Here is a 22,118-nt window from a genome sequence, read left to right as displayed (position 1 = left end):
CTGTACATGACTTCCATGTCATAAATTTCATGTTTTCGCTTGGCATTTGTGTTCATCGTCCATTCACGTCACGTAATACGAAATTTGGTATATGAGAAGCTAGCGAAACAGCTGCGAGACCATCATAAGCGTGGCATGTAGTCATGTTCTTACGTGACATGCGTGTCATGATAGTATCATGTTCGTACCAGTAATATACCTTCGTGATCTATTCTTGTCTTGTAATACCAAATTCAGTATATGTGAAGCCAGCGAAACGACTGCGAGCGCACAATGAGCGTGGCGTGTAGTCATGACTTACATGACATGCATGTTATGATTTCCACGTTAGGGCCTGTCACTTATGTTCCCCATGCAATGATGTTGTTACCACATGTCATACTATACCAGTTTCGCAATACGCCATGCGAATAAAACCACCGCAATAGCCGCTAGACCATAACATGTATACTGTTTCGTATTGCAAGAAGGTCACACTTTTATTTAAGAGCGGACATGAGCTCAGAAAAATATGTGAAATAAAATTAGTTTGCGAAAACACCCAACCAGCATATCGGGTCACTGTCACGAGCACGACGCCGAGGAGCATGTCTCGCGGCACCGCGGGAAGCTCACGCAGGCGCTCGACATTGTAGACGCTTGCATAGCGGCTCGCTGGTTCTCCTGGTAGAAATCTCTTTGAAAGAAGTTTTTGTGGCACTATTACGACAGTCACGACATACATATCTTGATTTTCATGTTATGACTAGTCACTTATGCTCGACGTACAGTCATGTTGTGTGATACAAATTTTGGTATCGATCCGATTATTGAAACGGCCAGGAGAGCTAAAAGTCGTAGGTGGCTAGATAGATAGATAGATAGATAGATAGATTCAAAATCTCTGAAGTTTGCTAAGAAATGCTTCGCATTTAATACGAAAAGCACTTGTGGTAGCGCCGGAGAAAGAGAAATACAAAAGTACTCGGTATAGAATGCTCACTGAAGCATAGGTAAGCTTCGCCAGCGCCAATGGGTGTAGTACGTAAACGCTACTGTACCTGCACACAACAGCATCACTCGTTATTAACTTGCCATGGGATAGCGTTAAAGAGCTCGTGTCGCAGAAAACCCACCACCGGCGTCTGCCCCATCGGTTGTGAGCGAAGAATCGCCTGTGACCAAAAAATCAAGTTACTGAGATAACCGCGGGAGGCCGCTACTTCTCCACGCGCGCGTGCGCGATCACACTGAGAAAGCCGCACATTCGAGGAAAAAAGAAGTGCTCAAGGTCACAAGGCGTGGTAGTTTCTTTGCCGTGCCACTCCTCCCTACTTAGCTCCCAGCGCTTTCGTCGGGACGAGAGAAGAGGTAATGCAATAGGTGACCGGTAATATGGGCAATCGCAGGGAACTGTGGGATACGATGACTTCGGATATATGATATGTTGGGTTTAACGTCCCAAAACCACCATATGATTATGAGAGACGCCGTAGTGGAGGGCTCCGGAAATTTCGACCACCTGGGGTTCTTTAACGTGCACCCAAATCTGAGCACACGGGCCTACAACATTTCCACCTCCATCGGAAACGCAGCCGGGATTTGAACCCGCGACCTGTGGGTCAGCAGCCGAGTACCTTAGCCACTAGACTACCGCGGCGGGGGCGATGGCTTCGGGGTCGACGCATCACACGGGTTAGCAGCGGCACGCGCGCATTTTTGTACAGCTCCGTTGAAAAAAAACACCTCTCCGTGCAATGTCAGTGCTTTAGAAGTTGTTGTTTTTGTTTTTGCTAACCGTGACTGTGACGATGACAAGCGACGAAAGCCATGAACGGCAAAGAAACGTTTTTATCGCACTAAAATGATCTGCAATGCTTTTATGCTGCTCGGATTACTGTCAGTTTGGCTAGCATATCTGTCGATACAGAAAACAGTTTTCATTGCAAGATACGTTACTGCTGATAACAAAATCACCATTTTAAAGATCTCAGGGGATGGGGATGACTGTAGCAGTGTACTAAGAGTTCGTTTCGGGATCGTTGCGTTGGCCGACATCGTCAGACGATCGGCATGAAGCGCAGCACTTGTTGGGTGCGTTGAGATATCTTTTTTTCTAGCCTCCAGCGCGCTATAAGATGTATTTCTTAGTCGACACCAGATGCTTATTTGAACGCTAATCTTGGTCAAGCTGCTCGGCACGGCGGCACATAAACAATGCAGTCAGACATAGACGGCGCCGAACAATCGACACCCTGCGTTTTTTTTTAACGCACTTGTTCCTTTGGGTGCCGTCCTGGCGCCCAGTTTGACAAAAATAACGCAAATGGACTCGCCCAGTGCTTCGCGTAAACGTACTCTTGAGTGAAGGTTTTGTGTTTTTTGTCATATATATGAGTGCAATGGCCGGTGCTCATATCGTATGGCAAGTCGATTTCACCCGCGCGTTCCCATAATATATCTGTTAGGTACTTGCGCGACAATTTATTTCTCAATATAATATTCGCAGGAAATGCATGCGTAAGCCTTTTTTTGTAGTGTGGAATACACACATATCTGTGATAAAATGGTTTTCGCACACTCAGGCTTCGACGTTCCGTATATACTCAAAGGCTGTCTGTCGATGTGGCTCTCTTCACAGCCGCGGCCCACCTCATTTTTCTTCCGCCTTTCCATGGGAATCGATACACGCCGTTTGCCTTTCATGCTCAAGTTGGAGCATCCAACGGCTGAACAACCAACCATGGTTTATCAGGACGAAGATTAACGGGCGACCGCGCGCGCGAATCCTGAATAATCTGAGGCTAGCGGCGAAGCGGTTCGCCGTCGTCTACTCTTCTCGAACCGGAAGCCGGTAGCAGACGGTGCATCCCACAATCCTCTCGCTCTTCTACTGGTCACCTACTGCAGCATGCGACAAACTTTTGTAACTCCACTCGCACTGGACGGATTCTTGAAAATTCGGACTGGACGGATTCTTAAACGTTTTCCAACTAACTGAAGATTGCAAGGGTATACAGTTATTTTTAAAGGGGAAGATAAAAACGATCTCGATAACTATACGCCAATCTCTATTTTACTTGTGTCTTCGAAGGTTATAGAAGAAGCAATAAATCGCAGACTTAAATTTTTTTCAGCAAAAGAACATTATCGTGAAAAATCCCGGCCGTGGTGGCTGCATTTTCGATGGAGGCGAAACTTCTTAAGGCTCGTGTGCTTAGATTTAGGTCCGCGTTAAAGAACCGCAGGTGGTAGAAATTTCCGGCCCCCTCCACCACAGTGTCTTCCATAATGATATAGTGAATTTGGGACCTTAAACGCCAACAACAATTATTATTTTTACTAATTTTGTTGGGCCAACATAGCTGAACAAATTTGTTTTACCTTTGAAGGGGGATTGCGCAGGCGTTACCGATCGGCCCATTTCAAATGGATTACCTTGCAGTCGCTTGTACACGAGAACCGCTATAGGAGTAGGCAGCAAGATAGGCGACGCTAGAGAACACGGCGGGTCACTTCCCGTAAAGATACACACTTATATGTTACATTGCCACGGGATCACGATCATTAGATTATTGTGATAAATTTCAGTGGAGTATGGCGTAATAACATGCTGTTTAACGCCCACTCTTAGTAATGATGTCGCATGGCCAGTTTTGGCGGTTTTTTGCTCACAAGTGCATGTTCGTATTGATTTCACATGAAAGCATTCTCGGTTTACTCACTAAAATAAATTACTTTCAATTTATTCGCACAACAACCCAATGTACATCCTCTTTGGAAAATTTTATTCATTCTACGCGTTCACTTCACTGAAAGCATATTGTCTAGCAGAAAATACATTTTCAGACAGCTGTGTAGCCACCATCAATAGGCAGTACCACCCCTGTTACCATGGATGCCATATCGCTGAGAAGAAAGAGCACCACATCTGATATTTCCTTTGTCTCTGCAAATGAAACAGAAAAAAATAACATGTCACTCTAAAATTCAATAAAATCTGAAAATTTTCGACCCAGAACCTCAACATGATTGTGAGGCACGATGTATTAGGGGGCAACGAATTTGCTTTGAACACTCTAGTTCTTTAAAGGGACACTAAAGGGAACTGATAAGTCGACGATGATTGTTAAAAGGTGATCCAGGACCTCGTAGTGTTATTTTTGTGCCAACGAAGACCTCATTTTGATATAAAATGGCGTTTTAATGGTTCACACTGGGTTAGCACATTGCAAATTAACCGCTCTAAAAGAACGTCTGGCGTCACCCCATCTTAAGTGCGTGGTAACCGACACTATAGTAGCAACAGAGGGAAAGTATCCACAGCACAACAACGACTATTGAACAAGTTTTAGTCATGACATTCAATATTGCAGGCGTGCTTAGTTCAACTGGGCCCCGCTAGAAGGCTCGACATGCCCATTTTCACCAGGTGAAAATGGAATTTTCGATCCACTAGCGCCTTTTCCTATAGAAACTTCCAGAGGTTCTTTTTACCGTTAATCAAAGAGAAACGAACAAGCAGCGTTTTATTACGTCTTTTGATGCACGGAAAGTTCTTTCTTTAGTGCAGCTAGATTGATTACTAGAGATTAATTGGAGGCGGTTTGTCTGACGTCTTCTGGCTCATTTTGCGAATGTCCTACTGTGGTGCATTTGTTCTCGTGTATTTACTCTAAATTATTGGTAAGTAGGGCACTGCTGTGGATATTATTGTCGTTTTAGACGTCGTCATACATTGAGCTTTCACTCTGCCGTAAATTGTTATTTGACTTTAGTGTCCCTTTAAGGCGCACCTATATATAAGTGCGTAGGTATTTTCGGATACCGCTGCATGAACGAAGCTGCATAGAACTGCAGCTTACATGATATTTTATCAAACAGCCAATTTATAGTCTTTTTTGCGCATTTATGTTGACGGACAGCCACAATCAGTGAATACGTCACTATCATTTACGTTTATGAAAAGGTCTCTGTAGAGGTTTGTATGTAGGATATTTCAGAAAATGCACTAAAAGTTTTATAAATATGAGGAAGGTGCCACAATTAGGCCCCTTTCTCGAGACCACACATACCTCACAGATATAACGGTGAAAATTATTACAATTGTCAAAGTTTTACGTCCCCAAAACAACAATGTTATATTATGAGGGATGTCGCGGAAGTTACGACCATCCGGTCTTCTTTACCGGACATTTGATACTAAGAACATCGCCTTCCAGAATTTTACCTACATCGAAATGTGGCCGCTGTGGCCGGGATTCGATTACACGATTCGATTCAGCAATCTTTGAAAATGATTCGAGGCAGTAACGAAATAAATAATCATCAAAACTAAAGCGACCATTTCTACTCAAATGGTGAAGGCAATTGACCTCGAGAAAATACTTCAAGTACATCATCCATAATGTTCATAACGGGTCGCCAGTGGTAAAAAATCTAACGCTTCTAGTTTTTGCATCGTAAAGACTGTCAGCAGTTTCTTTCGGTTAAGAGAAACAGAAACCATAGAAGACTGTAGCTGCCATAATCTTGAAGAATGGTCATAGGACTCATGCTTTTCATGCCTTCTTGTCGCTCATGCATCAAGCGAATATTTTTATTATAACCGTAATTCTGCATGTTTCATGCTAAACCACTAAGTCCCTCATGGGCTCTTTGTATGTGCATGAAGCCAACACCCATTGCGTAGCAGATTGCACATACTTCACAGGTATATTCAGCAAAACTTTGAAAATGATTATATTTGCTGGGCATTTTTCCTTTTGTTTTTTTTCACATACGAAACAAATAACGACCACTACAAATTATGGCCATCAGGTGCTACGGCATTTGCAGTCGTAGAATATATTTTGTTAACATGGGACCAGATTCACAGATCTGCGAGTTCACTAGCGCTCCTTGACGAATTGTCCGGTCGCTCAACTTGCACTACGTGAAGTATTTTGATTGGTGATATGGGCACTTTATTAGACACTCCTACAGAGTGACGCTGTAGGCTCGAAACACATTTTCTCACAAGTGTTCGTATCATGTTGCTCATAATAACTAAGAGTGCTATACGTAGGGGTCTGTACCAGGAAGGGCCAAAGAGGTGTCCTTTTTAGCAAGTACACCATGTGTTTTTGTGACATGCTGTTGTTCTTGGTACGTTCATTGCTACCTTTTCCGCGAAGCTTCATTATATAATTATTGTCACAAATCTTTCTTAGGACAAAAGAGGTTGAGCTCTGTGATGAGTGTAGTACAACAGTGCGGTGTTGTTGGTGTGGTCTCGGTGCGGTGCGGTTGTGGTGTCACGAGTGGTGCAAAAGTGGTGGGGTAACGCGGCAGCGGCATCACACAACAGACATGTGCACAACGAAAAGAAGGACGACGTTGGCGGGTCACGGCACGGCACGGCACGAGGTGAGCGGACGAGGGAAGTCGGACGAAACACAGTGAGAAGCTGGCAGGGAGACGCAGAAGAGGAAGATGACGATGGGCTGGAACATGAGGCAGTGAGACCCGGAGCTTTCATGGCCAGTACCCTAGAGTGGGTATGTGCCAGTGATCACAGGCAACAAACACACACACACACACTAACAAACAAACAAACGGAAAAGCCAGAGCGACACGACGCTGGTGCCAGGGTTCGTACAGTCAACCCTCGGGGGCGAGTGCGTAGGGCCCGACAGCGTCGAAGGGTCTCCGCAACCGAGTCACTCACGGTTCCTGCTGCCGCGAGCTTCGCCCGACTCGACCCAGGGTCTGCTTCCCGCCTCCGTACGTGGTCAAGGGGTTCACGGGACTGCTGTGCTTCTCAGCCTATTTGTCTCCTCGTCCGCTCCTCGAGTGCCCATGCCGCCGACTCACCGTGTCCGCAACGACCTCACCTGCCTAGTCACCGCAAGCATCACAAGAACCAGTGCCGGCGTTTTTTCCTTTGGAAAGTTCAATGGAAGCTTGTATCGTGATGCCGGTCACACTAGAATTTTCGTGAACCATGCTTGAAATTATCTATTTCAGGTGGATGCTTGTATTTCTTTCAATCTATCTCTTTTTCCCGTAAGTTGTATAGTTATGTTTTTTTGTGTTGTTTTAAAAATGGCTTCTCCCTTTCTACTTTGAGGCTTGGCTTCTAATAAAACAATCACAACTCTAAAACCTGCACAGCAAGCTTTTATAAAAGCCTAAATTTACAAAGAGTGCTAGAGAAATGCCGATGTAAAATTATTCTGCAAAATGAGGAGGACGAAAACGGGTTGTAGATGAAAAAAACAGGCGGGAAAGCACTATATTGCACCCACATTTGTTTTATGTATAGGTACTTGAAGAGTACACTAGTGCTTTTTTTTTAGCTGGAACACTTAATACTCAGCACAGAAAAAAACTAAAATAACCAAACGAATGAGCAGCAGAAAATGTGTTTATATGCCACGAGAATTTTAGTAGTTCTACACACGTATAAAGTGTAGCACAGAAGTCACTAAAAGAACTCGAAGCGATAACAATAGTGCAGCAAGCAAGTGAATACACATGGTATTCTGAGAACGTGAATGTTTGGGATTTCGCAGGAGAGATGGCACCGTACAGGGATATCAACGCTAGTGTGAACGTTGAGTATGTTGCTAATAGGTGTTTTTTTTTGCAATTAATTGAAAAGCCATGAGTGGCTTTTTGTGTAGCCCTACCCATCACCCGAGATTTTTTTATAAAAATATGTGTAAGCGGTCAATGCGTGAACATGATTAAATCCACCTTTACTTTCCGTCCCGTCGGTTTATGACGTGGACACTCAAGAAGAAGGAGCTTTTGTGAGAGTGGGCAAAACGGCATTGCAGGCAAGCCGCATGTTGAGTTCTGTGCAAAAATGTTACCAATGCACACGCCGGCAAGCCGGAGACGGTGCAAGAAAGCTACAGAATTCGTACTGTCGCACCACTCTGATGGCTCATATGAAACGGACAAGTTAACGTAACGGTAAGTATGAGCACTTTGACTTTCGATGAAATGAGGGTTTTGTGTAAATCGACAGGAAGTATTCTTCAGGAACAGGCGAACATGGTTAGGCATCAGATATTCAATGCACACTGATTGCAGTACACTTGTTTCACAGCAGCGTCCTCGACGAGTTTTCAGAAACATTTCCGTGCCCACTGATACGGCATAAGTATCATTTTTTGTTTACCTGGGTTTTGCATCTTTCAAGCCTTCTGTATCCTAAATCTCTTCTCTATGCATTTCGGTTTGTGCTCTGTATTGTGCCTGGTGCGACTTAGAAATCAATAAATAGCATTTGCTTACGATCTCTGGTAGCGCTATGAGTGTCAGACCCAAACAATCACATTACTCTGTGAATGATGGTAGAAAAAGGAGCTTCGTGTAACAAACGTTCTAGCTTCAGATATTTTGTGATGTATATGGACGCTGACGAATTAGTTTGGCAAGAGAAATCTCTATAACACGGATATACTGTGCACATGAGTAGTGAATCTGTAGGAAGGGCTACGCAGTAGTTACTGCAGGCCCATAATCAAACAGTCTGTCTTGTATATGACTCTCGCATACAATTTAATTTTTTACATTACCCAGAAAGAGAGTTTGAGATGCATAACTTATATTTCACATATAGTTCATGCAGACATATATGATCCCGAAATATTTCAATTTCACTAATGTTTGTGTGGTCAGTGTGCTCATTGTGTTGGGTTATAATGTTATTCGCGTGGCTTTAGAAAGTTTGTAAAACATTAATAAGTTGTGGATTGTGGTCGTAAGCGACCACAACAGGATTCAAGGTTGCTAAGGCGAAGGCACGGCATATTTATTCTCTTTGGTTATAAACGTTGGAGCCTCCCCTATTAAATATGCGACAAGAAGTAAAAAATGAGCGTCACTTATACCTATTCAATGTTTTCTGCTTGATAAGTGAATTATTAACTTACAGTAGCAATGGAACCATTTTTTTTAAGTCAGTCGACTAAGCGGCGAGAAATTTTGATAACAAAGTTCACTTTGGTAGTTCATGTGTGCGTGAAAGCCATCGACACAACTGACGACTGATAGCTAGGAGAGTAACACTATTAGGGGATGATTTGCTAAATTTATTTTAATGGTCGAAATTGTTCTGTTGCCGTCTAGTACCAGTTGTTTGAGTGCAGGAGAGAAATCTTTAAATTGAAAGTTGCCGTGTAATGTTTCTCTAAGCTGACGTCATATGCGTGCAACGAATACCATATATCAGCCAGAAGTGTCTGCAGGAAATATATCGTCATTTCGACTTCTACCTGGAATCCTTTCAAGTGAAAACTGCACTGCCCCTATAGGAGTAAATGGGGGTACACAGAAAGCGGGGTAGAGGGTGGGAGTGCGAAATCGAAAAAGGCTTCTTTGTAGGATAACTCATTTGACAATACATATTATGCGCTACAAATGGTGAGTGCATTGTACAACCTGCAAATCGGCCCAATGGGATCTTCCCTTTCATGGTAGCCGCCTTTTCCGGGTATTGCTCCCAAACGGCCACGCCCATGGCGGTGTTGGTAACGGTCGGATTCACCGAATTCACGCGAATCTGCGTAGGTAAAAGACAACTAAACTAAAACAACAACTAAACAACTAAACCAAACAACAAGTAATCTATCTATCTATCTATCTATCTATCTATCTATCTATCTATCTATCTATCTATCTATCTATCTATCTATCTATCTATCTATCTATCTATCTATCTATCTATCTATCTATCTATCTATCTATCTATCTATCTATCTATCTATCTATCTATCTATCTATCTATCTATCTATCTATCTATCTATCTATCTATCTATCTATCTATCTATCTATCTATCTATCTATCTATCTATCTATCTATCTATCTATCTATCTATCTATCTATCTATCTATCTATCTATCTATCTATCTATCTATCTATCTATCTATCTATCTATCTATCTATCTATCTATCTATCTATCTATCTGTCTGTCCCCCAGCCCTAAGTCCGTCCTATGTTTGTCCGTCGTGATTCTGTCGTGGTCGTTTGTTGATCAACTTGGTATATCCGAATGCATACACATGGCATGACACGCACCCTTGACAAAGACGAATTACATGTGAGGACGTGAGTTGCATAAATGAAAAGATTCTTACGGACTTTTTCAAGAAGTGGCACATCAAAACGTGTCTGACAAGCATTATACAGGATCCGACATGACTATAGCGTGTCATGACAAGTACCTCATTAACTTACATTAGCTTACATTAACACTCCGGCTGATGTTGGCTAGTTTTCACCTAATGTCACCTAGCAATCACTAATGTTAGGCAACATGCATTTAATGTTGGCATACGTTGACTAACTTTTGTCGAATATTTGTCAAATGGAATCTAATTTTTCTAAAATAAGGCTATTACTGGCTGGCTGCTGGCTAACATGACTGGTACTCGCTATAGTTGACTATTGCATCAAAAGGGATGTAATAAATAACCTATATGTACTACTATGCGTATACCTGTCTTGATCATATAATTCTCATAATACGATTCATATTGGAAAAATTTGCCGATAATTTTGAAGCTTTTAGGATAGACCTTGACATTCACTAACATAAATAGACATCAATTTTTTTTTGCGTCAGAGGACTGCAAAGACGACAACGGCTATTGTGTCCGTATATTGTAATATAATGCACAATAAAGGCATTTTTTTTGCATGAACCACAAAATCATTCTCTGAAACAACTCATTAAACGAAAACTGCATAATGTTGCCACCTTCTCTCGAACAAAAAACCAGCCCTTCGACGGGGATGGGTGTTGCGATGAGCTTTACCAGGAGAATAAATTAGTGTTGAACGTTGGACGCATGTCAGGTCTTTGGCACGCAGTGCCATTTAATGTAACATTGCTTCACTTGAGCCAAATAAACCTGTTGCACAAGCACAAAACGGCACACTGAACTAGTCTAATTACTGCCTTAAAATACCCATGATTTGAATGACTCTTCGTTTGCTGCTCTGAAATAAACCGGGAACTTGCGGTGGTGGCGGGCCTGCAACCGAATCGCTGTTGAAAAAACTGGCCCCGTATCTGCATGTTACATCGTCTTTAAAAACCAACCAAGCCGGTCAAAGACCACACCGGTGGCAATCCTATAACTGCATGGGGTGCTTCTGCATGGCCACGCTTACATGGCTATGTGTGCGCTGCATTGATCACAACTCTTATAACTTGTATGTGATTTTGCATAAGCACTACACATTAAATGCGAAGAAAAAGTCGTCCACCTGTGTGTTTGAGACGCCTTGGCGTTTTCCCCAACCAGATTCTGCTGCTACACGCCTTTTTTCATAGTTTGTCACCAGAATTTCTGGACTGAAGTGAACAGTGACGAATTTCTTGCGTGCCCGGCGGACACATTTCTGATATCGTCGGGATCGGGGCATTTCATTTGGTGATTATTATCTAAGAATACGAGATTTTGTCAAAATAATAAAAAATGGGTTTCCCATAAATTTTGATCTTCTACGACTTTTGAAAACTATCCTCAAGTTAATACGTAAAAAGTTAGTTAACGAATATTTGTTAATAAATAATCTCAATATAACTTTAGGGGCGGCAAAATATTTCTGCAATAATGAAGATTTCGCGTTTTAATACAAAAAGTGCTTGGTTGCATGTAATGTTTTTTCGTAGAAGATCTGTATTGTCTTAAAAAAAAACGCCCTGTATAGAGGGCGATGAGAATGCTGCCGCTGTTAAACTATGTAAGGATGATAGGTTATGAATTGATAACGATCAACACAGTAAAGAAATAGCCATGGACATAGATTGTTTTCTGACATCGGCGGTATTTATTTATGGTCGAAATTTTGTTATAAATGCATAATTGGTATGCATTTATTGGTAGACCAAGTTACCCGTATGACATGAACACGCTTTCATCGTTTCGATGAAGTGTGGCATTTTCACCCGTCTCCCCCGATCTTTAGTCTTCGCTCTCCCTTCCCAGCCCCATTTAACTCCTATTGGCTCGATAATACACTGTATGGTTAACATGTCATTTTTCGAAACGATTTCTTGTTCCCACACATTTTACTCCCAGATCAGCAAGAGACAAGAATTCCCTCACCCAACTACATACCGAACGCAGTCAATCAAGGTTCTTTTAAAAAGAAGCATCATCAAGCTTGCTGTAAATAAAAAAAAACATAAAAAGGAAACAAATATGCGTAATCGTTGGTTGGTCTATTTGTTGACTTTGCTTCAACTTTGTAACATATTTATTATTGCGTTTTTATTATTCCACTCTGCGTGCGTCTCTTCTGCGTAATGTGAATGAAGTCTGAGGGCACTCTACAAGAACGAATGAAGCAATAAATAAATAAATAAATAAATAAATAAATAAATAAATAAATAAATAAATAAATAAATAAATATGATTTAGAACAAGCACGCCACACCTGGCGAAATATGTAGCCGGAAGAAGACACAGATGACTGTCACAGAACGAGCGCTAAAAAAGAGCGCGCCGCCAAATCCTTGCGACAACGGGCGGCAGAAACGCCGCGAGGTAAAAAGAAAAAAAAAGAAAGCAAACATCCAGGGCTCCCGGGCGCGCGCTCTCCCCACAGAAGCACGGCTTCGCAGACGATCCTCCTCACCCCACTACGGCGGCCCAGCAAGCCCGCGATTTTTCCAGAACGAAGGGGGCGGGGCCATACCGAGTTGACTCACCGGCCGGAGAGGGCATTCCAACTGTCTCGCCCTCTTCCCAGCTTTCGCCGCGTATCGCGCCGACGAAATGACCAGAAATTTCTGGAAGGTGGCGCGGAAGGTATTTAATCGAGCAGCCGAGACGAGAAATCAGGAGGAGACGGAAGTTAACGCCAGAGCGCGTAGGGATTCCGCCGTGGAGTCGGCGAAGGTTCTGCCCGTAGTGACATGACAGGAGGAGACGGAAGTGAGCGCCAGAGTGCGTAGAGAGTCCGCCGTGTAGTCGGCGAAGTTTGTGGTCCGTAGGGACGGCTCGAGCTACAGGCAAGAGTGTGTGTTTAACGCTATCGAGCGAAGACCCGTGGCAACCGCTGCGAGTGTGAAGCCGACGTGTTCCGGCGAAGTTGAAGTTTGAAGAGTGGCCAATTGAAGACGGGAGGTTTCCTGGGAGAGAACTTCGAGAGCTGCGGAACGACAACAACGCTGGACTTTGAGTGAGTGATTCTCGGAAGAGTATCATTCAGACTTTTGTTCCAAGGACTTTGGACTGAATAGGTTTTATATCTCTTTAGTCTTTAAGTGTCTTGGTTGTTCAATGCATGCGACTGCATTGTAGTGCGTATTGTTGTCTGTGTCCGTTGTTTCAAGGGTGGTTGATTGTACTGTGTAGTACATTGTCTGTTTGGTGACGTATTGTATGTAACTATTGTGGAGTGTGCATACGTGTGTATTGTTTTTGATCTGCCGTTAATGAGAATATAATTTTGTTTGTTTATCAACTCTCGGCTCTGTCTTGTTCTTTGGGCCACAGCCGGCGTCCGCTGGCGCACCAAAAAGGACCACTTCTAAAGTGTCCACGCTTTCGTGGTGCGGTTCGGGGGGCCGATACTTCGGCTCTTGGAATTAGCCCGGCGATCGCCTCCCTAATAAACGGGACAGGTGTGACAATTAATCTGGCGTCCGCGACAGGACCTTTTGGTGCACAGTGTGTCCAAAGTAGTGAGAAAGAGCCTCGAGTTGTTGATAGTGCTATCGGAACGATTTTGTGTGTTGTTCAGTGTTCTCGTTAACGAGTGCAGGGGAGTGTTCCGATAGACTGATTTAGGCAGATACTTGTTGCACGCGGCAAGGTTTTATTTGCGAGTTGCGAGACACAATGGATCTCGAAAAGTTAGTTGCGCTTGGTGAGAAGATGGGTCTTTCCGGCGCCGAACTACGGAAATGGGTAAGCCAGAAGGAGAAAGAGGCGATGGAGAGAGAGAGGTTGGCAGCTGAGAGGGCCAAGGAAGAAAAAGCAGCTGAGTTGGAGAGAGAAAGGCTGGCCGCTGAAAGGGTAAAGGAAGAACGAGAGCAGCAATTGAAGTTGGAGCTGGAGAGAGAAAAGTTGGCAGCCGAAAGGGTGAGAGAAGAAAGAGAGGCAAAAGAGCGACAGCTGAAGGAAGAAAGAGAGCAGCAATTGAAGTTGGAGCTGGAGAGAGAAAAGTTGGCAGCCGAAAGGGCGAGAGAAGAAAGAGAAGCGGAGATGGCTGAAAGGGAACGGCAGCGGCAGCACGAGATGGAACTCGAGCGGCTCCGTTTGCAACAGCGAAGCGAAACTCCCGTCCAAGCTAGAGTTGGAAGCAGCGAACGGGAAGATCACGGCTTCCACTTGAACCCAAGCAAGCTGCTCGTAGCGTTTGATGAAAGGAAGGACGACCTTGACGCGTACCTTCACCGATTTGAGACGATTGCGAAGAGCCAGAATTGGCCGGAACATCAATGGGAAACTGCTTTGAGTACTTGCTTGAGTGGTGAAGCGCTCAGTGTGTACGGTAGGCTGACGCCGACCGATGCAGCCAACTACGCAAGGGTGAAAGCTGCTTTGTTGAAGCGTTTTAGATTCACTGTGGAAGGATTCCGGGACAGATTTCGGACAGGAAAGCCAGCTGATGGTGAGACGGCTACGCAGTATGCCGCCCGACTTTGCCATTATTTCGACAGATGGATTGAACTTTCAGGGACAGCACAGGAGTACGAGGAGCTTAGAGAGCTCCTAATTAGAGAACAATTTCTTACTAGTTGCCACCCAAGCCTGTCGCTGTACTTGAAAGAGAGGAGAGCTAAGTCACTTGAAGACATGCTTGAATTAGCTGATCAATTCTTGGAAGCGCAAGGTGGCACTAATTTGGCCAAAGTCAAGAAGGAGGGTCCCGAGGATGCGAAGAAATTGGCTCCTGAAGAAAAGAAGCGTGCACCAGAGAGCATGCAGCGATGTTTTCTGTGTAACCGAGTGGGTCATCGCGCGAAAAACTGTCGAACGATCTTTACGAGCCCTACGGTAGTGAAATGTTTTAAGTGTGGTCAGACTGGGCACAAAGCAGATGCATGTCGGAACGGAGTGAGTCAAACTCACCAAGTATCCTGTGTGCAAGCAGCACCGAAATCTGATAATAATGCCGTCACTGATGGATTCGTAGAGTTGAAGAATGGGGAGAAAATTCCTATTGTGGGGGCTGTAATGTCAAAACAGCCAACCGGTGTTACGAAGGGAATGACAACACTTCCTGGAAAGATTGCTGGCAAGAAGATTACGGTTCTAAGAGACACCGGTAGCTCCACGGTTATCGTGAGGAGAAATTTGGTACGGGAAAGAGAGTTGACAGGCAGAACGAAACCGGTTTGCCTAATTGACCGTACGGTCCGGATGCTTCCCGAAGCAGAAATTGAGGTTGAAACCCCGTACTTCAGCGGGAAGGTTACTGCGTTATGCATGACGACCCCCCTGTATGACCTTGTAATCGGAAACATCGACGGGGCGCGAGGGCCAAGTGATCCAGAATGTTTGGGAGAAGACCCGAAGATAGAGCCCTCGCCAACACAGCGGCCGCGAGATACAGTGGAGGAGCATCCCGTGACGGATCTCACTAGAGCCCAAGGTGAAGCCGCGGCGCAAGAGACAGCGAAGGAGAAGACGATCGTGTCCAATAAGTTCACGGGCCGAGCAACTGGACTTACGTCGGCACGACCTCAACCGACCGACAGTGTAAAGGAGACGGAGTTGGCCAGCCGGGCAAAATGTAGAGGCATGATCAAACGGGTAAATAAACAGACAGGACCCGTCGGATATAATGACGCGTTAACGGCTGAGACGACGCCTCAGATATCGTCGTTGGAAAGGGCTCGCCGAAAAGGAACGTGGAAACACAAGGAGAGATCGAGCGAGCACCGCAAAAAGGGGCGCAAGCGCTGTTCGAAGTATTCAGGATAAGTGCTGAGGTCGAATCAGAATGTGTTTGGCAGTGTTGAGTGCCATATGTTGTGTTAACGTTGTGTTATCCTGTGTCACAAGTGTCGAAGTGTTGTGCTGTGATGTGATGTATAGTATTGTACCTTTGTTGTACGGAGAGAACTTTGTACATTTGTATTATTGGGAATGTGTGGTGGAGTGTTGTACTCATGTGCTTGTGGTTGTGTTTTCACGTGTTGTTTAATTGAATTACAATGTACAATTGTATTGCGTGATATATTGTGAATGTGACGTGTCACGAGCGACGGATTGTGTTACAGTCTGTGAGAATGTGTGGTGACTGTTCGCGCTCGTTTGTGTGGTTTTGAATATTATGAGATAATATTCTTAAAGTGGGGGGCAGTGTCACAGAACGAGCGCTAAAAAAGAGCGCGCCGCCAAATCCTTGCGACAACAGGCGGCTGAAACGCCGCGAGGTAAAAAGAAAAAAAAAAAGAAAGCAAACATCCAGGGCTCCCGGGCGCGCGCTCTCCCCGCAGAAGCACGGCTTCGCAGACGATCCTCCTCACCCCACTTCGGCGGCCCAGCAAGCCCGCGATTTTTCCAGAACGAAGGGGGCGGGGCCATACCGAGTTGACTCACCGGCCGGAGAGGGCATTCCAACTGTCTCGCCCTCTTCCCAGCTTTCGCCGCGTATCGCGCCGACGAAATGACCAGAAATTTCTGGAAGGTGGCGCGGAAGGTATTTAATCGAGCAGCCGAGACGAGAAATCAGGAGGAGACGGAAGTTAACGCCAGAGCGCGTAGGGATTCCGCCGTGGAGTCGGCGAAGGTTCTGCCCGTAGTGACAGGACAGGAGGAGACGGAAGTGAGCGCCAGAGTGCGTAGAGAGTCCGCCGTGTAGTCGGCGAAGTTTGTGGTCCGTAGGGACGGCTCGAGCTACAGGCAAGAGTGTGTGTGTTTACCGCTATCGAGCGAAGACCCGTGGCAACCGCTGCGAGTGTGAAGCCGACGTGTTCCGGCGAAGAAGTTGAAGTTTGAAGAGTGGCCAATTGAAGACGGGAGGTTTCCTGGGAGAGAACTTCGAGAGCTGCGGAACGACAACAACGCTGGACTTTGAGTGAGTGATTCTCGGAAGAGTATCATTCAGACTTTTGTTCCAAGGACTTTGGACTGAATAGGTTTTATATCTCTTTAGTCTTTAAGTGTCTTGGTTGTTCAATGCATGCGACTGCATTGTAGTGCGTATTGTTGTCTGTGTCCGTTGTTTCAAGGGTGGTTGATTGTACTGTGTAGTACATTGTCTGTTTGGTGACGTATTGTATGTAACTATTGTGGAGTGTGCATACGTGTGTATTGTTTTTGATCTGCCGTTAATGAGAATATAATTTTGTTTGTTTATCAACTCTCGGCTCTGTCTTGTTCTTTGGGCCACAGCCGGCGTCCGCTGGCGCACCAATAAGGACCACTTCTAAATTGTCCACGCTTTCGTGGTGCGGTTCGGGGGGCCGATACTTCGGCTCTTGGAATTAGCCCGGCGATCGCCTCCCTAATAAACGGGACAGGTGTGACAATGACACGGCACGGATTCCAGGCAACTACGGCCTGGCGATCGTGGCGCGATCTGCCCCGAGGTTACTTACATTATTCAAAAATAACAATTCACAGCAACTAAGAGGCAAAGACTTACGCTTTTGCGGATATTCACTGTTCGCAAGATAGCATTACGTAGAAAAAAATACATATACTGATCTGTCAAGTGTCACCCCGTCTGAGCACCTGTACAGTATAGATCTTTCTTTGTTCAAAAGGTTTTAAATTGACACTTGGTTTAGATTGACAAAACGTACTCTGAGAACTGTAATATCACAGGTTTCGCTATCATAAGTTCATTATTAGCGGGAAAAATCAAAGGTTGAATTTTCATTTTTTTTTTCAAATTCGCGGCAAAACCTTTGCATGTGACATCACTAATTTCAAAATGCATTTTTCGTATTTTCTTGACATGGGCTCAATGAAATTTTCTGAACCTTAATATGTTAAAGCTATGACACGCGAAAATTATAATTCGCTTCATTTTCGCCATTTAAAAAGTGCGCAGGACCCTGTACATCCGTTAAAATCAATGACGTCATGGCGTTTGGTGCGGGATTGTCAAGGTGAGATCTCCACCCCCATTTTCTGTTCGCGTGATTTTTCGCTTTTCTTTCTTCAGCGTTTGTTTTATGTGCATGTGCGTCACATCCAACATTCACTTCGTTTCCCTTTCATTATATCATTCTCTTTCGGCCATTTCATTACAGGCTAATCTGTCTGTATTTTATTACCTTTCCTCCTCTCATGATCTGAATATACGAAATATCAGTCTACCATGGACCAGGTCACTATTCAAGTGTGCAAGTAATGCCATTTTGTGTCCACTTCGCGTCCAATGTGGGATGAACTTTCTAGAGAGTCAACCCAAATCATACTTGTTATATAAGTGGTAATCATCCGGAGATGTATTGGCGCTTACTTGCACTCACCATTTCCAGAATTCGTTTTCGACAAGTATCGCTATATCCATTTGTCGGGCTTCTTTTGGTAGCTTAGTTTATCATCTACTAGTCACCGCATAGGTGTCTGCATTCAAAAAGGGTGTTCCCTACATAATTGTTAAGGGTTTAGAAGCTAGTTAATAATAAAGAACTACAACGAAACAGCACCACCATCATTGGTTGAGCTTTGTGTACCAGCTTATCTGCGTTATTAAGGTAGCTTCTAGCAAAAACCACACACACACACAAAAAAACAACACGTTGAATTAGTCTCTGCAATGACTCATGCAAGAGAAATGAGAAAGTGATACCTACATTGTATGGGCCCAGCTCGAGCGCCATGACTCTGGTAAGCATGTCGAGGGCAGCCTTACTGCCACAGTACACAGCATGCTCAGGTAGCGCCACAAGTGCGGACTGGCTCGATACATTCACCACGGCCCCAGGCACTCCTCGGGATTTCATGGATCGCACGCACATCTACGCAAAGTGGAGGTACACTCTGTTGGTGTCATAGTAATATTGCCATGCGTGTTATTATCACGTGCTCGGTTTCAACCCACAGAAACTGTCAGGATTGCTCGGCGCAGATCGCGCCTCAGTGTTCGAGTGGCTTCACAATTCTAGTAGATGACTTTTTTTAATATTGTGTGCAAGACGTTAACACTAAAGCTTACTTCACAGCTTGCGCGACCATGAGTGATAAGACTAGAAACTTAGACGTGTGGTTTATAAAAGATGGTGCGACCCAGTTGTGATCAATTGATCGACGGTCGATGCTCTATTCACCGCTATCAGTGCAAGTGTGTATTGCTGGAATCTGAATTTCCGCTTACGGTTCACAAGTTCATCCAAATAAACAGTTTAATCTTGGACATACCAGCTGCTGCCGTCGTAAACGTCATGACCACGTGAGAATATTACAGAAGAAAAGCCCACGAGAGGGATTGGGAAGTAGACTGAAAGAAGGCCACACTAAAAAGGACAAAACATTGCGTTCAACTTGTGTTGAAATGAGTGGAGCCATACCTGGCTATTAAATGTAGTCGAGCTGACAAGTGCCATGCTATCTACCATGCCGTTTTGATATGAAATGAAAGGACACAGACTACTGTGTTTTCCTTTCTTTTGCTTTCTTGGAAGGTGCCGTCCCTTTCATGAAACTTTAATACCACACCACTTCGTGAAGGACCGGTCAGGCAAGGGACTCCTTGGTGTAGCTTATGGTTCGGCTTCACATTATAAAGGTTAAAAATATGGACGAATACGACAGAAAGCAGCTGAACTAACGTATGTTATTTACGCTTATGATGTCAGTCTGTACAAGAGGTGAAGAAATCGGCCATCTTTAACACCTAATTAAATGACGCACTTGAAAACCCGTAATACTGTATTTATGACGAAACAAGCACTAGGTTTGCTTGTTTATATTGTAAGTAAACGAAGTGTAGAATGATCGGCTGTAGAATTTATTAACGTGACGAAAACGGTTGGGGCGCCTTTTATTTAAAAAAAAGTTGTTGCGCGATGATCTCTTTGACTACACTTAATTACTATTAAGTGTTACTTAAAAATTTCGAACATTATATTCCCATATTATTAAATGAAATCACCTGTATTGCACAGTTTCTATCGAATATAAATCAACACCTTCTCGTGCAGTCAGTCCCGAGTGAAAAATAACTGCAAGAGAATTAGCGGCGTTGAATGTCCCAAGACCACCATATGATTATGAGAGACACCGTAGTAGAGGGCTCCGGAAATTTTGACCATTTGGGGTGTTTTAACGTAATATGTGACCCGTGACCTGCAGGTCAGAAACCGAGTGCCTTAGGCACTAGACCACCACGGCGGCGAAAATACCCACAGCACACTCATTGTACAGAACAGGGCTTCTCATATTGTCATTCTACATATCATACCATAATGTCATTACACCATACAAGCTTTATGCCTAGCTCACAGGAGCCAAATATAAAAACGTTGATTTGAATTCTGTACGTTCACCTAAATATCACTGATGTGCCTATGAGCCAACGTTTCAAATTTTCTGTTTCATAATCTAAATTTTGGGACCATCACCTTACTTCAGATCAAATGCAGATTACCGATGTTACCGTGTAATTCACTCCACTTGCTGGGCCCATTCAAAAGAAGTGGAATACTACTAGAAACGTTCAGCATACAAGGCAGAAAAAATGTATTAAAGCAGCTTTTTAGTAAAGTATTTGCCACCTTTACGGAAGAGCTGTCAGTCATTGTTATAGTTTGTAGAAAAGGTACGTTCACACCGTGCTTCGAACGGAATGCTCGTGTGTGCGCTTTGATCTATCACCAATAACACCGTGATTTAACTAGAAAATAGAAGTGTATTCTCTAAAATAATGTGTTGTTTTTGTTTTTTACTACTTTGCCAACTTCGTTATAACCTTTAAAAGAAGATGTAACTCCGCAATGACACTGTTGAGCGCGGGGAAAATGAAACATTGAGCCTGTACACTATCCTTGAAACATTGTGATGTATGGGTTCAAAAAGAGCGTGCTGGACAGCGCACGACTTGTTGTTTGTAACATGGCAGCGTTGTGCATTCCGTTGAGCACTTGTTTACTGCTTTTGTGCGTAGTACCCCTGTTTTCCCCGTGCATGGCCACGATCCGTTACAACCAGTCAACTACAGCCCATGAGTAAATGCATGAAGCTGTCATTTGTGCTCTACTTGTCCTCAGCGCTGTTTCACGAGCACTTACAAGATGTTTTAGCACAACCAAATCAGTGTAGTGAAGCCGGTAATGTTTTTTTATGTTAGAGAGCAAATGCATATCTGCTATTAGCTCCACCTGGCTCCTCCACCCCATTGCAAGCTCAGCTTGCTATGGGAAACCAGCAATGTCATATGCCAGGATATTCTTCATATCTGAACACTGAGTGTGAAGTTAGTGTACGGAATGTCTAGTGGTGAGCGTGCAGTAATCGTCAAAACGGTAATAAGCGCTAGTTAGTTTTATTCACAGCAAAAAAGACACAGAAAAAAACGCATAGGATGGGCACAAGACATCAACTTATGTTTTGTTGGAATACAACATAACAACCCAGAAACCATCGGACACCAGCGCATGCGCCCCATCACACTTTGAAGAGCGATCTTACATCCGCAACTTCACGTGTTACCACCTTACATGCGCGAGAATCGCTTTCAAATACTCAATTTCTTTACGGGACAAGGCGACCGAAGTAACACTGACAGATTTCCTTTGACTCTCGCTGGTTGCAAATGCTTCTATCATTTCTCGCGTTGCCTGATCCTTACCTTTTCTAAACACACGTGCAGTGAGGAAATCTGGAGCACACTCACAATGCCGATAGACATCAGTTGAGATCTAGCACCCATCCTGTTTATGTGTTCCTTCTGTGTCAGCGTCTTGTTCTTTTTTCGCTACGAATATGAATACAAGTACCAAAATCCTCATCGATCAAGCAGAACTAAAGGAACGGGACATTGAATACGATCGCTTTTAATGGGCTTGCTCAAACGTACAGCGCATTAAGGCAATTTTGAATTTTTTTTCAAACACCCTAAGGGCCTTAGTAGGCATTACATAGTGGAGTTAAAATAAAATAAAGCTGTTACAAGTGCAGCACACAGATTTATTAAAAGTAAAAAGATTGATATAAATAGAT

The 22,118-nt window shown here is 44.0% G+C and overlaps 1 protein-coding gene across 1 annotated transcript in view; it reads right to left on the bottom strand.

The window, feature by feature from the left end:
• Positions 1 to 3,709: 3,709 nt before the first annotated feature.
• LOC119187662 (L-xylulose reductase) overlaps positions 3,710 to 22,118 on the bottom strand; it is a 55,710-nt gene continuing 37,301 nt past the window's right edge. Inside the window, exons 5-7 of the mRNA XM_037435745.2 lie at positions 18,755 to 18,919; positions 9,415 to 9,535; positions 3,710 to 3,928 (exon numbers count right to left, since the gene is read on the bottom strand). Of these exons, the coding sequence (XP_037291642.1) occupies positions 3,825 to 3,928; positions 9,415 to 9,535; positions 18,755 to 18,919 (390 nt within the window). The 3' untranslated portion in view covers positions 3,710 to 3,824. The remainder of the gene's footprint in view (positions 3,929 to 9,414; positions 9,536 to 18,754; positions 18,920 to 22,118) is intronic.

Source organism: Rhipicephalus microplus, chromosome X, assembly GCF_043290135.1.
Source record: "Rhipicephalus microplus isolate Deutch F79 chromosome X, USDA_Rmic, whole genome shotgun sequence".
Taxonomy (NCBI): Eukaryota; Metazoa; Arthropoda; class Arachnida; order Ixodida; family Ixodidae; genus Rhipicephalus; species Rhipicephalus microplus.
This window is presented reverse-complemented; position numbering and strand designations above follow the sequence as displayed.